This window comes from Petaurus breviceps, unplaced genomic scaffold (genome assembly GCF_028583685.1).
Source record: "Petaurus breviceps papuanus isolate PSGF00001 unplaced genomic scaffold, PetGlider_PUasm1.0 490, whole genome shotgun sequence".
In the NCBI taxonomy this organism is placed as follows: domain Eukaryota; kingdom Metazoa; phylum Chordata; class Mammalia; order Diprotodontia; family Petauridae; genus Petaurus; species Petaurus breviceps.
Genome location: NW_027186352.1, coordinates 645,000 through 660,939, shown reverse-complemented (window position 1 = coordinate 660,939; position 15,940 = coordinate 645,000). Strand labels below are relative to the sequence as shown.

The 15,940-nt window shown below is 52.1% G+C and overlaps 1 protein-coding gene across 1 annotated transcript in view; it reads left to right on the top strand.

Annotated features, from left to right (window-relative positions):
- Positions 1-15,940, top strand: part of ADGRA1 (adhesion G protein-coupled receptor A1) — a 303,872-nt gene that overhangs the window by 209,516 nt on the left and 78,416 nt on the right. The window contains exons 13-14 of the mRNA XM_069101685.1: positions 12,752-12,992; positions 14,050-14,258. Of these exons, the coding sequence (XP_068957786.1) occupies positions 12,752-12,992; positions 14,050-14,258 (450 nt within the window). The remainder of the gene's footprint in view (positions 1-12,751; positions 12,993-14,049; positions 14,259-15,940) is intronic.

Genomic DNA, 15,940 nt, shown 5'->3' with positions numbered 1-15,940 from the left:
GATAGATAGATAGATAGATAGATAGATAGATAGATAGATAGATAGATCACAATTATTGATAATAATTTCCTTTGTAATCTTGTACGTTGCATTTTGTCTATTTAAAAACATGACTTGGAGAAGGGATCCTCACAGAAAGGTTAATAACCTCTCTTCCAGCCCCAACAGTCAGGCTTCTCAAATGAGTAAAATCTACAAAGGGAATTCCAAGTGGCTTTTGGCTTCCCTGCCCAGCATCACAACTGTGTTTCTGATGCTGCCCTCAGGGGTGTGGGCTGGCTGTGGCCCCCACAAACTGTCATCAGAACCCAATCTCTGGCTGGGTCCATGGCGCTAGACAAATATGTATTATACTTGTATAGTATATATAATATAGTATCTGTACTATACTTATGCCCAAATGCCAAACAGCATGACTAGGTGCAGAGAACCTCACTCCCAGAAGGCTAGACACCAGGAGCTGAATTCTCTGGCCACAACATCCCACAAGTCAAAGAAAAGCACCCGATGCCGATTGGTCCTGCGTGCCCACCAGCCATCTGTCCAGTTTTAGGGATAGATAGCGTGGTCACAATAGGGCAGAGTGTGCTAAGGAGCACATCATTTTGGGACCACTTCTCAATGTAAACATTTGCCCCTGAAATGAGAGCTCCTTGTCCAACAACTTGGCATACTGCCAGATAGAAGAATGCTGAATTCTCCTTACAAGTCAGTGGAACAAAGATGTTGTCCCCACCCCAGAGCTGTCCAAACCCAGGCTCAGGTTAAGAAGCTCTGTCCTAAGGAGTGATCATGATCCGGTTCCAGAGAGGTTGCCCCAGGCTCTCCTTGGAGAGGGGAGAAAGAAGCCTGACTGAAAAAAATACTGGGAGTATCATGGAACAGAGTCTCAGGCAAGAGATAAAGCAGCACAGAAATGTTATTTGGAGACCTGCAAGATCTGCTAAATGAGGACTAAGGAAAGACAAGACAGAGGCCAAAGTCCCTGCAGACAATGCAGTGGCATCATTCCCATGACCGAGAGCACCTCCCTCTGCTGCCTGTGCCTTTGCTTGGCATTCAAGGCCCTCCCTGATCTGCACGACTCCCATTCCTGTCCAAGATGATCCCTTCTACTCCTGTCCCCATAGTCTGTCCTTGAGCCAATTGCTGGCCTCCTCTCTGCCCACCCCATACCCTCAATGCTCAGCTGCAATGAAGACCCCCAAACCCCACCCTCCTCTCTAAGTCTCAGTGTCCACTTGGAGCACATTTCTCCAGGTCATTGAATTATCTCAGGTTTGCTGCCCTGGAGGCATCACAGCACCCAGCCCCTGGACAGGAGTGCCCTCTCCAATGGACACACATGGTCGTCCACTCTCCTCACCCATGAATAGCTACAATCCATAGCACTGCCAAGCAGTGTGCCAAGTGCTTTATGTCTTTATCTCATGGGAGCCTCGCAGAAGTATTGTCATATTGTCTGGGTTGGTCTTATCCATCTTGTGACTAGAAGCATCCTGAGGGCAGGCACCTTCTTTATCTAAATATTGTATGCCCTCTTACACCCAGCTGAAGCCATGGCCCAATTCAGAGTTCACCAAACACCCAGCCCTTTTTCAGACCAGCTATTCTCTGCCCATGCTGTTGTCAGTCTCTATGCTCAGCTCAGTGCCTAACACATAGAAGCGGTCTAATAAATGTTTGCTGACTGACTATGGAAGCCTGCAGCTAAGAGGGGACAGCTGCGTTGGGAAGTGTGTACCAAGTTGGGCCGGAGGCTCCTCCAATGAATGTGTCTCTTGACCAAGAACTGCTTCCATCCTGGGTGCCATGCTTCTGTGCCCCCATATGCATCCGGGTGCCATGGGGGCCCTGTGGAAGCAGCAGAGGACTTGTCCATTTTCCTCATTTGCTAATCGTGTCTTCAGCTTCTCAAATCAGGCTTTGACTTGTGGTAAGAACCGCTCTGTGAAGGAGTCACTGCAGACATGTTTGCGCTGGCTTGGAGGATGCTGGGGGCAGGCAACTGGTTGTCATGGCAACCCCAGCTGGTTTTCCTTCCCTCGGTGAGTAATGCTGGCTCCCTACGTCCTACGTGATGCCGAGGGGTCATGGCTGAGAGCACTGAGCACCTTCCAGCATCCGTCCCCTCAGATGCCTCAGCTTCCATATGGACACTGAGTGCTTCCCACGCCCCGCCCCCCACATGCCTGGAAAGTGAGCATCAATGTCCTCAGGGGCCCCAAATGGTCCCAGCTTATGCCAGGTGCTGCTTGCCCAGAGGGAGGTGATCTCTTCATGGGAGGGTGGTCCCACTTTCCCACTCTCACCCACAGGGCTGTAGAAAGTCCTGGACAGAGTCTGCCCACCAGGGCAGTGTGGTTATTGGGAGCCACAGAGGATCCTGGATAGCCCAACCAGGGGATTAGCCATAGCTGTCCCATGGTAATCATCCAAGAGGAATGGCCTTCCGCCTCCCCACCCCCAGCCAGAACACCTGCTGCCTTTCCTGTGTCACTCCTGGGGGGGAGGGCCTAAGGGCAAGTCCTCCCCCTGTCTCCTTGTGCACAGCCCAGAAGGTTTACTCTGCCTCTTTGGGTCCTTGGCATCAACCCTGAGCTGGTTCATTATGTGGTTCCCAAAACTTGTACCCAGAGGCTGGCTCTCTGTCAGTGGAGGGGCAGAGCTGAACTTGGTGCCAGATGCCAAGCAGAAGCTCTCCCTCACTCACTGAAGATGGGAGCTCCCTTAGCATCAGAGGCCCAATTGGGGTCTGTTGATTCTCCCATCCCCTTCCTAAGATCTGTCTTGGCAGGGCCTGGGTTGACCCTGATTCCACTGATCTGCAGTCCTACAGTGCTAGGAGCTTGCTCCACTACAGCTGAGTCCCCCTGGCCCTGTGGTCCATCCTTGGGGCATTTGTTGCTGCTTCCAAGGCCAAGGACATCAGTGATCCAATGGACTTCTCAACTATTCTGCTTCTTCCCGCCTGGGGGCTTCTCAGTGGGACACATAGTCTTTCCTCTCCCCCCTCCATTTCTGTTTAAAGCCCTTTGGTTAAGACTTGGAAGACCCCAGAAAACAAACAAAAACAAGTATTTTACTAGGCCAGAGAGGAGATAAGATACAAAGTGCTGCGGAGGCCTCTGGTGTGGCTGTGGACGAGTGCACCAGGGAGGTGTATATAGATTATAAAGAAGGGGGTTTGGCCAGGCCATTCCTGACTGCTGGAACTCCACATAGGGAGTCATGGAGAGGAAAAAGGAGGCCCTGAGCTGGGCTCCATAGGCTGGGAGAGTTTTCAGCAGAATCGGAGGAACAAGCCAGGTATCCCAGGTGCAGGGAACCTGCGAAGCAAAGACAGGGAATGGGATAGGCTCTGCAGGAAGGGGGGACCTTGTGGCAGATAAGACTGGGAAGGACAGCGATGAAGGATGGGACCCTTTTGTTTTCCAGGTGGAAGTTTGGACAGTAAGTAAGGATTGATAGCACCACATCTGCAAACTAAAAAGGCTGATGTGTAGCTGGTGAAAGATGGATTGAAGGGGGTGAAGGAGGAATCTGTGGGACCTGAAGTCAGGACTTCATTCTTGGGCTGTGACTGTGGAAGCCCAGCAGAGGGGAGGGATGGGAGAGAGAGGATGCAGGGAAGAGTGGGATTACCCAAAAGGCCATGCAGAAATTCATGGAGGATGTGAGTAGCTGGAACCCATTACTCTTGAGGAATCATAAGGGAGAGATGGACAGGAGATGCCATCAAAGAGATGGCTAATGACTCATCATATCATGAGAGCAAGACGTCAGCCTGGGGTAGCCTGTGTGCACTATTCTCACCCTGCCAAGTCCAAGGAACTTAAGACTGCCCCTACCCCCCAACTCCTACCTGTTGGGTGGACCACATGGAGAGAATTTATGGAGTGATGTGAATGCATGGTCTTCCCAGTGGCTAGCTTCCTAGCTATGTGGCGTACAGAGTTCCAAGCCCTAATTTAAGAAGCATAATCCTGGCTTTTCTATGACAGGAAGGGAAGGGGGAACAAGCACCTACTATGTGTCAGGCACCAAACTAAGTGCTTTACAAAGTGACATGGCTGGACTGTGACGGAGAAATTTACATGAGGGAGACTGCAGGACTATGGAACATTGGAATCATTTCTCCAGCCCAATGATTGCACTCTCACTTCCCTCTCATTTAGCCACCAGCATCCCTTAGGAGTGGCCTTTCACTTCATTATTAAATAAGCATGATTTCTTCCATATAGACTTATATATGCCAGTTCCCAGAGTTCTGTAGGGGGCTAATGTCACTTAATACATTGCAGTAATTTCGTGCACTATCCTGGCACTCTCTGGGTCCATTAAAACATATTTCTTTCTAACTCTCTTAGATTTTTACTTACAAGACTGTTAATGCCTTTCCAAGTAAGAAGCCTTTGAGGAAGCCTACTGGCACATAATCTCAGTAACATTGGAGTCCCAAATCACAGGAGACACAGGAAGACACAGACGTCTCATCGTCTCACATATGTGACTTACATGAAGTTCTGCTTAAATGAGAGTGGCTATTATCCCTGCCGCCATGACCTGCCACTAGGATCACAATCATGACCATTTTGGTGCGGCATCTAAGTTGCACAAGGGACAGAGAGCTAGACTTGGAATCAGAAAGACCTGAGTTCGAATCCAACCTGAGACATTCATAGCTGTGCGATCCTGGGCATGTCGCTTCAGTTTCCTCACATGTGAAATGGGGATGATGACAGCACCTACATCACAGCATTGTTGTAAGGATCCAACAAGGTAACATCTGTAAAGTGCTTGGCAAGCTTTCATGTGCTATGTCAATGGTCCTCCTCCTAAACATCTCCGTTGCCACCGTTGTCATCAGCCCCATCAGCAACATGGCCATCAGTCTTTTCAGCATTGTGGAGTTCATCCCCATTCTCTTCAGTGGCATGACGGCCATCCTCTGCCCCCTCCCCATTGTTCTGTGTCCCTCTGGATACTGTCCCGTGGTTCCGTCATCATCAGAGTCATAGAAGCGTGATCTTCACCCCTGTTGTCTCTATTGTCCCAGTCGCCATCGCCTCCATCAGTCCCGTCACCATTTTGTCACCAGTCATCGTCAGTAGAATCCCCGCCGCTTTCCTCACTGGCACTGAAACAGCTGGCGTCACTGTACTGACCAGAAGTCCCCGCGTGGATCCTCACTTCTGATCCTCCTCCTCACCACTAATGTCATCATGTCCCATTGCCGCCACCACCATCATTGTCATCACCATCATTAGCATACTGAGCTTTCTCTACATCACTATGGCCATCATGCCGGCAAGATCATCACTACTTTTGTCACCATTTGCCCCAACAACACTCAGGTTTTCCTCAAATATTCACACAAACAAATACTGAATGATTCTCACACACCGCTGAATCACTACACCCATCCTTCTACTGAGCAAACAATCTTCTCTGTTGTCCCAGCCTGCTGTGAGACAGCTTTCTTGGCTTCATTTTGACTGAGATGGCAGTTGTGGGTCCCCTGGAGAACTTTGGTCTTGAGGCTTGTATTTTCTATGGGCAATAGGAAGTTACTTTCCTGGGTTTTGTGGTGTCTCCTTCAGTTTCAGGGGCAAAAACTAATATTGTTGCTAATACCAAGCTGGTGGGGGTTGTGGCAGTTTCATCATCCAGAAGCATAATGGCGTCTGTTATCACCACGAGACACACTGAATAATATTTTTGTCCTCCCGATGAGAAAACCCTTATCTCCTTTTCACATGACTGGAGAGGTCTGTATTTCACAGCTGTGAAATAACAAACATTAGCATGTAGATTGCTTCATAATAGGTGATTAATCCTGACAACATCCCTGTGAGCGAGATCATCATTAGAATCTCTGTTTTACAGATGAGGAAACAGAGCAAGGAGGATGCCAGGCCACTTCCGGGCCACCACAGGCCCAAATGGCAAAGCTGAGGCTCAGACCCATGCTGCCTGACTCTAGGCCCGTGTTCAGAGTGCCAGACTCTGCAGCTCTTTGCCAGCATAACCATGAAATATGCCTTTGAAAATGATGCAGATGATACTGTTGGGGAGAAGGAAAAAGCCTGAGTGTGTTTTAAACAAAACATTTGTCTTTGGTAAATAACACTTAGCCAAAATGCGGTCCTAGGGGCTCCTGAATGCGGGTAGGGAACCTCAGAGCCAGAAGCTTCTGTCTAGACTGTGTGAAAATAAAAATAGCTTCCATTCATGGAACATATCACAAGGGACATTTCTCACACCAGGCCTGGGGCATAGGCAAGCTTAGTGGCATCCCTCTTGTGCAGATGAGGAAACCAAAGCCCACAGTCATGCAGTTCCTAAGTGGAAGAGGTCCCAGATCCCAGGGCTCTGAGTTCATCCACTGTTGTGGGGCTAGTGGCAGGCATTACTAAGGTCAGCAGGGGTAAAGGAAGAAAAGGGAAGGCATGGAGTTGGAAGGCAGCAAGTCAAGGTAGGGGTGACCGTCCCTGAGAGGCTCTGCAAGACCCTGGAGAGGCCCCATCCCATAGGGGCTGAGTGAGGAGGTTGGGGTCAAGGCTTTATCTATGCTGGCCCAGAAGGTGTCCCCCAGTACATGATATGAAGCTCCCCTGATGCCCCACACCTGAGGCCAGGTAACTTGGGTCCATGTCAACACATGAGGGCTATAGCCACCCTGGGACTCATTTTTTGGCAAAGGAGAGTAAGGGAGAGATGAAGATAATGTGAGATTCAAACAGGAGGAGGGTCACTGTTCAGTTCCCTGAAGGACTTTCGTGTCTGCAGATACACTCACTCCTCCCTGCCCCCAGGGAACTGAGTGACTGGGAGAGGGGTGAAGAGCCCATAGGCTAGAGGTCCAACAGCAAATTGTGCAGCTCCTGGGCAAGAGAGGAATTTGGGAAGCAGCCCTCCTGCTGGAAGAAGGAGCCTAGAGGCAATGATTAGATGAGCTGAGCAGCCAAGTCTTCTGGGCCAAGTTGAAACATGAGCTGAGGAGCCCCCAGGACAGAACTAGACTGCTCTCACTCTTCTCTTGAGGTCGGAGGCAGAAAGGGGCCAGCTCTCTAGAAAGTCCTGGGCATTGAGGGAAAGCCTTCCCCCAAGGCTCATCTCAGGTCTAGAGATCTACAGAGAGTCTTGACCAAGGAAAAGAAGTGACTTTCTGGCAGCCCAGGGTTTGGCATGGAGCAGGTGCTTAATAAATGTTTATTGACTGACTTTTTAGACTCTGTGAGTGTCTCACTAGTATAGTGCTCTAGATTAAGGGATTGTAAAGGTCCCCAGGAAATGTAGCCATCCTCCAGAGAGAGAGGGGGGATAGTGTGGCTATTTGTGACCCTGGGACCTCTTCTGTCAAGTGAGATAATACCTGTTAGCCAGAGTGCTTGCATTGGATCTGAGAGTCCTTTTACCACTTCTGTAGACCTAGGCATAGGTTAAAATCTGGTTCTCCAAGGGGAAATGCCAATCAGGAGTAAAAGAAGTCAAATTCTGGTGTTCCTACTGAAAACTGGGGAGGGCAGGGGAAGGGAAGACTCTGAGGGTAGGTAGGTACAAAGCTGGAGACATGATTTGGGAGATACCCATGAGACAGAACTGAAGTCACTCCAGTAACATTGCTCCAGAAGATTGGTCCTTTAGTTCCCTGCTGTTGGTGCTACCAGGAACACTCTGGGAAGGATCCCATAGGAGGCTCATGAGAGAGCAAGACACACAGGGTAAGAAGGCTCTGTTCAGGAGAATGAGTACATTCAGGGCAAAACCAGACCCTTCAGATGCCTGAGGCTGAATGTTCAGTGCTGGATCCCTTCCCTGTTCCCAGGCTGGGCTATTCAGCAGTCAGGGCTAGCACTGAAGCTCACCCCCCACTGGAAGGTCCCTGCCTCAACCTTCTAGGTCCTGGCCTTCCCATCTCATGGTTGCTCCCCATGGATTACTATTAGTCAGAGTCAAAATCCAGCCTCCCAGTGTGGGGAGAAGTCATCATGGAGAGTGGGGCCATGGTCCCAGCCAGAAGGTTCCACCACTCTCATCTAAAAACAAGGGTCTATGACATGCCCAACCAATGCCCACCAAGCCTCTGCTGGCAGACTGATGAGGCAATCCAGACCACTTGAAGACTGTTCTTGATGCTGGTCAAAGTCTCAGCAACCATGGTCTGGTTATCACACACTCTAGTATATGTGTAGAGAGTGAATTGGGGAGGGGAAAAATGTGTGCCAGAGAGACCACTTAGGAGACAATTGCTGCAAGGAGTGAGAGAGACTTACTTGATGACTTTGAGAGATGTGGAGAAAAGGTTTAAGAAAGATGAGAAATGTCATGGAGCTAAAAATAAGAGGGTTTGGCATTGGATTGGATGTGGGTAGTGAAGGAGAGTGTGGAGTCTTGAACCTGGGTCCCTGGGAGGGAAGATGCTGGTGCCCTCCACAAAAAGAAGGAAACTTGGATGGGAGAGATGGGGGCAGGGGGATACAGTGAGTTGTTTTGTACATGTTGAGTTTCTAATGCATCTCAGAATGTCCGAGGGTCAGTTGGTAATGCCAGAGTGGAGTTCAGAAGAGAGACTAGGGCTGAATATAGGGATTGAGGAATCACTGGGGTAGGAGTGATCATTGAACCCATGAAAGCTGATGAGATTTCCAGAGAAAATTCAAGAAAAGGGGAGAGGACCTAAGATAGAGCCCTGTGGGAAACTCACAATTAGGAGGCAAGGTGTGAATGATGATCCCACAAAGGAGCTGGCGAACCAAGAAAGAGCAGTTGCATGGCATCCTAGAGAGAAGACAGTTCTGTATACAAGACAAGAAAGGGGTCAGAGGCTAGACTGGGGCCAAGAAGGAGGACAACTGAGAAAAGCCCATTCAATTTAGTGCCTAAGAGCTCACAGGTGACTTTGGAAAGAACACGATCAGTTGAATGAGGAGGTGGGAAGCCAGACTGCAGAGAGGTGAAAGGTGAGTGAGAAGAGAAATGAAGACAAAGAGTATACATGGATTTTTCCTGGACTTGAGCTAAGAGAGGGAGGAGATAATGGGATATAGGGTCTAGTGAGAGTTTGTTTAGGATAGGAAGACAAGGACATTTTTGCAAGCAACAAGGAAGACACCAGGGAGAGACTGAAGCCTAGAAAATGGAAATGATAGGGCAAACTGCTGTAAGATTGGAAGGTTTGGGAAATGTAATGAACATGGACAGAGATTGGCCTTGGCAAGAGAAAGGACCACCTCTTCCTAAGATACTAAGGTAAAGAAGGATGGAATAGGAGTTGGGGGTGGGGTGAGGAGTGTTGTTGAAGGGCCATGGAATGAAATTAATCTTGTCCTTCAGTATGAGTTTGACAGGCTTCCTACTCTAAGGCTTAATTTTTTAAAACTTTCTCTTTCAGATTCTCTCTCTCCCCCTACACCCTCCATTTCCTATTGAAAAGGCAAAAAAAAAAATTATACCCATTCTATATATGAAGTCAGGCAAAACATTTCCACATTAGCCATATTGCTAGGGAAAGGGGGGAAGTAAGAAAATAAAACAAAAAAAAGTCTGTTTCCATCTGCACTCGGAGTTCATCAGTTCTCTCTTTGGAGGTGGATAATATTTTTCTATCAGAAGTCCTTTGGAAATGTCATGGATCTTTGTATTGATCAGAGTTACTAAGTCTTTCACAGTTGATTATCATCACAGTATTGCTATTGTTGCATAGTCATCTCCTGACTTTGTATGCGTTCATATAGGGTTTTTTTCTGAATTGTTCCCCTTCATCATTTCTTACAGTACTATAATTTGCCATCACAATCGTATGTATCACAACTTGTTCAAATATTCCCTAATTTATGGGCATCCTATCAGTTTCTAATTCTTTGTATATATGGGTCATTTTCCTTTTTTCCTTTGATCTCTTTGGAGTGTAGACTAAGTAAGACTTTCTTTCAAGATTTAGAGAGCTGTCACTCCATTCAGGAAGCTTTCCCTGATTTTACCTGGTTGGACGTGACTTCTCTCTGCCCTGAACTCCCAGACCTCAGAGCATCTCTTCTGTGCAGAGCAAGCCCAGGGCTCTGTTCTCTGTGCTCACATCTTCATAGAGCCCTCCTCCCATCAACTGTCAACTACTTTAAAGAGGGCCCCATTTTCTCCCTAAGTTCCTACCCCACCCAGAGTCCTGAGCATTAAAGATACTTAAGAAATAAAGGATGCTTCTGACCTGAGGAGACTCTCATCTGTGGATTGGCAGCTGGTGTTGGAACACACTTTCATAAGGAGGTGACATCAGAGGATTCATATCAAATGCCCCTAACCTACACCATATATCTTTATTGCTAATGTTACCACATCCTTTTAAGGATTTAATTTCCCAAAGGTAGAGCTGGGGAAGGAAGGAAGGGAAATTGGATGTATGGGAGAAAATTGGAGCCTTGCATAGTTCACATAGTTGGTCCTGGGGAAATGTTTGCTGAGCAATAGATGCAGCATGGTGAGCTTGAAAGGCAGGGGTCTGGGGGCCCTACAGGTGCTGTCCCACAAGCTGGGGCATTCAAATTGACCTGGCAATTCTAGAACATGCTTTTGTACCTGTGACGCCTGCTGACAGTGACATCTGAACTGGCAGTGGGCTGCCTGGCCCAGAGACTTGGGTCATTTTTACTTGTAAAGCCAACTTCCTGTATGGTATCTTCCTGTTGACCCGTGGTTATTGACCCATGCTGTGATGCCTTCTTTGATTTAGGAAATGCTCTCCCAAGGGGTGGGGAGTGCTGCCTGAGGGATCCCAGCCCATCTTGTTGAGTATGTCCTTCATTTTTGTATGTATGTTGGGGAGGGGTCCTTCCTGCACTCACCGGGAAATCACTGACCCCCTCTCAGAGTGGATGTGTGAGGACCAGGAATGCACATGCTCTCTTCTTTGACTGACAGGCAAGCAGAAAATTCCTCAGCAAAACTTAAGAAAAAGCAAGAGATTTGGGAGTTCTCATTTGGGAGACTCTCCTAAAAACGAAAAAGGTAACAGTCTTCCTCACCTGGAGCTGCCCCTGCTTGTCCCCGCACAAAGCGTGTGTGTTGGTGATGCCCAGTCAGTGTGGCCTAGGCACAGCGTGAAGGGGAGCTCTCCAAGGTGACCATTAAGTGGGACTCCGGAGTCTACGCCTGGAAGTCAAACCTCGAGGATGTCCCTCTCTGCCACAGGCCTGATTCTGAGTTGGCTTTTGTTCGTTTGTTTTTGGAGGGAGGTAGAAGATGGAGCGAGAAAGGGACACAAAGGGAGGGAGGCAGCCGGGAAGGAAGGCCACCAAGCCACAGTTTCCCACTTGGAAAAATATCCCCCCCCCTTTTTTTTTTTTAGCAAGTTCTGAAGCCTCCTAAGGAAACTGACTCCCCCAGACTCCCCTTTCCCTTTCTCCGTCCTCTGCTCCCGCCCCTGTCCTACAAGTTACTTTGCATCATTTGAGATGACTGGACTACCGGCAGCTAGGAAGTGAGAGAGCATTAGAGGCAGAGGCATGCTGGTCTTGGGGTCTGAATTAACTGGGAGAAGGAAGTTGCTTCTGCTGGTCCACTGGGTGTGGTGCCCTGATCTATTCGGGTCCTGGGGCTGGGCTCTGAGGCGGGCTCCCGGACTGCGGAGTCCCACTACAATCACTGTCCAGTGCTGGGATCCTTGCTTTGCTGAGTCTGCATGGACGCTAGCTTGGAGGAAGGAGATGGCCCGCACAATCCATTGCCTCAAGTGCGTTCCTGTGGTGAAAGAACGGGAGGCTTTCCCTCTCCTTTCCCGTATCGAAATAACCGGGGGGGGGGGTGGGGGGTGGGCGAGACGCTCCTCGAGGTCTCTCCGCGTCCCTGTCGATCTTTGTCTCGCTCTGGCCCCGGGGCGCCTTCTCGCCAGCTGACCCGGCAGGAGGGTAGAGGCGGGTAGAGGAAGAGGGAGCTAGTCACGCTGCCCGTGAGGGCTCTTTAAATCTGAGCCCGATCCTGAGCCGGAGCTGGGGGAGCCTTAGTCCTCGCTCGAGGCTGGGCCGCCGTGCGGCTGCCCCTGCCTCCGCCGCCGCCGCCGCCACCTCGTTCCCCAGGTCTGCAGCAAAAGCAGAAGCAGAAGCGGGAAGGAAGGGAGGGAGGGAGGGAGGGAGGGAGGCGGCCCCGCGGGCGCCCACCCCCACCCCCGCCCGCCCGGGAGCCCGCCCATCCCCATGGCGACCGCCCAGGCTGGCCGGGCTCCGGCTTCCAGTCCCTGGGAAAGGAGACGAGGAGAAGCGACAGCGCCGGCTGCAGATGCTGAAGCATCCCCAGCACTCTCGGCATCCCTAGACCCTCGACCGGCCGCCTAGCTGGCTGATGCAGGACTCTGAAGCACCCTGACAGCAGCCTGGGAGAGACTGGCTTCTAATTCTCGGTTCTCCTTTCCTTGTCTTGGACCGCTCCCCCCACCCCGCCCCCATCACAATTCCTCCCTCTTGACTGCCTCTGCTTCTTTCCTTGAGTCTCCGCTTCTCTCCCTCTCTCTCCGTCTTCCGTCTCTCCTCTCTCTCACTCCCTTCCCCTTCTTCCCTTCTCTCCCTCCCTTTTCTCACTCTTCCTCCCCCCTTTCTCTGTCTCTCTATCTCTCTGTCCCTCCCTCTCCTCTCCTCTCTTTGCGTGTGTTTGTGTACGCACGTAAGCAAATCTCAGCCGCTCTCTCTTCCCCTTCCTCCCCCTCCCCCCCCCTTCTCCCTCCCTTTTTTGCTCCCCTCCCCTCTCCCTCACTGTACAGAACGCCGCCTCGGCCGACGGCGTCACTGTGGTCGCCTCAGTCCATCTGCCCCGGCCGGCCCCCTTCGCCGGAGCCCCCGCCCGGCAATCTGTTGATAACTCCACCTGCAAGCTGAAATTGATCGTCTTTCGCAATGGGAAACTCTTCCCCAGCAGCAGCAGCAGCTCGGGCCACTGGTCCAGCCTTGCGGCTGTCGGGAAGCGGAGGTCGGTGGCCACTCCAGCTGTCTTTGCGCAAATAGGTAAGAACTTGGGGACATCACCCTTGCGGTGGAGCTGAGAGCTCCGGCTTCTGTTGAGAATGTCAAGGAGCCGCAGAATGCTGGCGGAGCTGGGGGGGGGGGGGGGGGGGGGGGGGGCGGAGAGGGAAGGGAGCTCGCGAGAGCGGAGGCTCTCTAGCCAGATCACTCAGCTGCTGCCCTTTGCTTGCGTGCGTGCACAAACACACGCATACATACATGTATACAGGCGTTCATGCACACATACTCACGTATATACATGGCTGTGTACTTTCATTGGTGGTCTGGGCAGCTCGACAGGGGAATGGGGGGGGGGGGGCAGCATTGCTGCTTGGGAGAAGCCAGCCTCTTAGCCAACTTTATTCTGAAGGAGCAGCGGCGGAGAGTTGGCACCAAAGCCGAGCTGCCCTGGGCACCCGGGCTGGGTCTGCCAGCCACCAGACTGAGCCAAGGCAGCCTAGGCCGGGAGCTGGGGCCGAGAGCTGTGGGCCTCCTACACAATATCCCAGGAAAATGGGAGCGAGGCCTCGAATGTCTCGGTCCAAACTTGTTGCTGTTTCTGAGAAGGCAGACGCCGTTTTGGCTCTCCCCGGAAGTTCCGGGGGTGGGGGTGGGGGCTTTGCATTATAGCTGCGCCTTCGGATTTTTAAGCCTGGGGAGAACGTGAGGACCTCGGTACAAGCGAGGCACTTTCCCAGCTGCCCACCAGTGGTTCCTTCTAAGAAGCAGAGAGCTCTTTTCTGGGCCATCCTGAACAGAGCTGAGAGAGGTGGGAGGCTAGCATCCTCTCCCACCAACTGGCCAAAGATGAGTCGCCGTACCTGGCACTTCCTCCGTGGGTCATCAGGGGGCCAGCCCCCTGCTCTCTGCCTCAGGCAGGCCGCTGGGCAGCAAAGGCCAGAAGCAGCAGCCAGCTATCCGAGTGGGGTGTCTGGCAGCTGGCCCTGGAGCCCAGAACTGGGATGGGGAGGGGCGAAGGGAAAGGCATTGGGCTAGGTTGGGCTGAGGACCCCCGTGTCTCAGGCTGTTTCTGATCCCATCCCGCCTGCCTGCCTTGCAGATGGGTGCAGCCTCAGCAACCTAAGTGCTCCGGTCATTGTCGGCTTAAGACCCTGGGCACCGGGGCTGGCCCCTGTGGCAGCCACTTGGGATTTTGACCTTCTCGCTGGACATGGAGGCTGGCGAGGAGACAGGTGCAACCTAGTCGGCTCAGCGGGAGACCTCCTCACCCTTCAGTGCCCGCACTGGGGCCACTTCGCAGTGCTCATGGTGAGTGTGTATCTATGACTTGGCAGAAATGCCCAGACACCCCAGCGGCTAGACCAGTGTCGTCCAAGGGGTCCCAGCAACGACTGAGCAGCCCCTGGATCTATGATTCCGAAGCTGGCATGCCTCCCGCCACAGATTTGGGTGCCACCAGTGAGAGAAGACCCAAGGCCAGAGGGCAGGGAAGGGCAGGACCATCAGCAGCCGCCCACCCTCCTGGGGGTCTCAGGCAGCTGTTAGGCAATTTCTGCCAGATGGCCTAGAGGCTGGCGCTTCTCCCCTCCCTTCCCGTCTCCCACCCCCAGGCTGGGGTTCCAGCCTCCAGAGGAGGGCGGAGGAGGGCAGGGCAGGCTCGGGGCCAGGGACTGACTTGCCGCTCTCTTCCTCTCAAGGCCGGCCGCTCTATGCCCGGCTCCCTGCTCTGTGAGGATCATACTAATTAGTCTCAGGCGTGCTGCAATGGTGAATCATTTGCCCGCCGACCAGGAGAAAAGCATATCGCACACCCTGCTGGACAAGCCTGCTTTGGTCCTGCCGCCAAGCTCACTCGCTCTCTCCCCTCATCCTCGTTCCCTAGCTCTTTCACTGGGGTAGTTCACAAGAAGGTTATCATCGAGGGCAAGGGTCCTGTCCCGAAGATATTCTTCAGGCAAAGGTTTCTCCGGGGAGGGGGTGGGGGAAGAGGGTTAGGGTTAGGCTTGCCGGCACACCCACATTGAGCTGCGGGGCTGGCTCTATCCCAGAAGCACCCCACCTTCCCTCCTTGGGATCAGCCAGCTCTCCTGACCCCGCCCCTGCCGCTAATCCCCCCGCCCAAGTCTTACTCAGCCCCCACCTCTGAAATGACCCCTATGTAGAGGTTCCACCGAGGTGGGAGCATGTTGGTGCTCGGGCTAGCATGGCGAAGGTGGCTGCTGCTCGCAGAAGGGAAAGGAGAGGCTTATGGCTTTGGGAGACTGGCAGAGGTCAGAGCCCCCACAATGGCCCCGCAGGCTTGCTCCCAGGTGGGGGAGGGGAGGCAGCCCTTTGGCATGGAGGGCGCGACAGAACCCAGGAAAGACTGGGCGGTGGGGTGACTCTGAAGCTGCCTCCGGCAGAGGAGCTCTGAGTCTGTGTGTTAGCCTGTGTGCTGTGTGTGTGTGTGTGCCTGGATGTGCTCAGAATGCTGATGGGCTCCAGGCAGATAGTGGCCGGCTGGGCAGCCAATCCTCCAGCGCCAGAAGGCGGGGAGGACTAGAATACAGGCCTCAGTTGGCTCCCTCACAACGTGCTTCAGTCCAGAATGGCCAAGGAGCCCCTTGGCACCTACCAGGCTCTGAGGGGACCAAGGAGACAGTCCAGGAAGGGGAGAGGCTTACCAGTGCCCTGGGGCTGCCTCCTTCCCTTTGGGCTGACTGCTTCTGCTCCCCTTTCTGTTCATTCAGGCTGTACCTCCAATTTCTTTAAACCAAGTGAGGGCTGACTTTACAGGTGCCACACCCAGCCTTTGGCTAGTTCAGTGTGAGCCTGATTCCCCTGTCTTAGGACAGAGCTCGAGCATTTCTTCTGGTCATTAGAGGGGCCCTGCTTGGTCCCAAGGGGGAATGCCTCCCCATCCAATGTGGAGGGAATACTATCATGAATCAGTCAGCAAGCATCTTATTAAGCGTTGACTGTGTTCCAGGACTTGAGATAGAGACAAACAC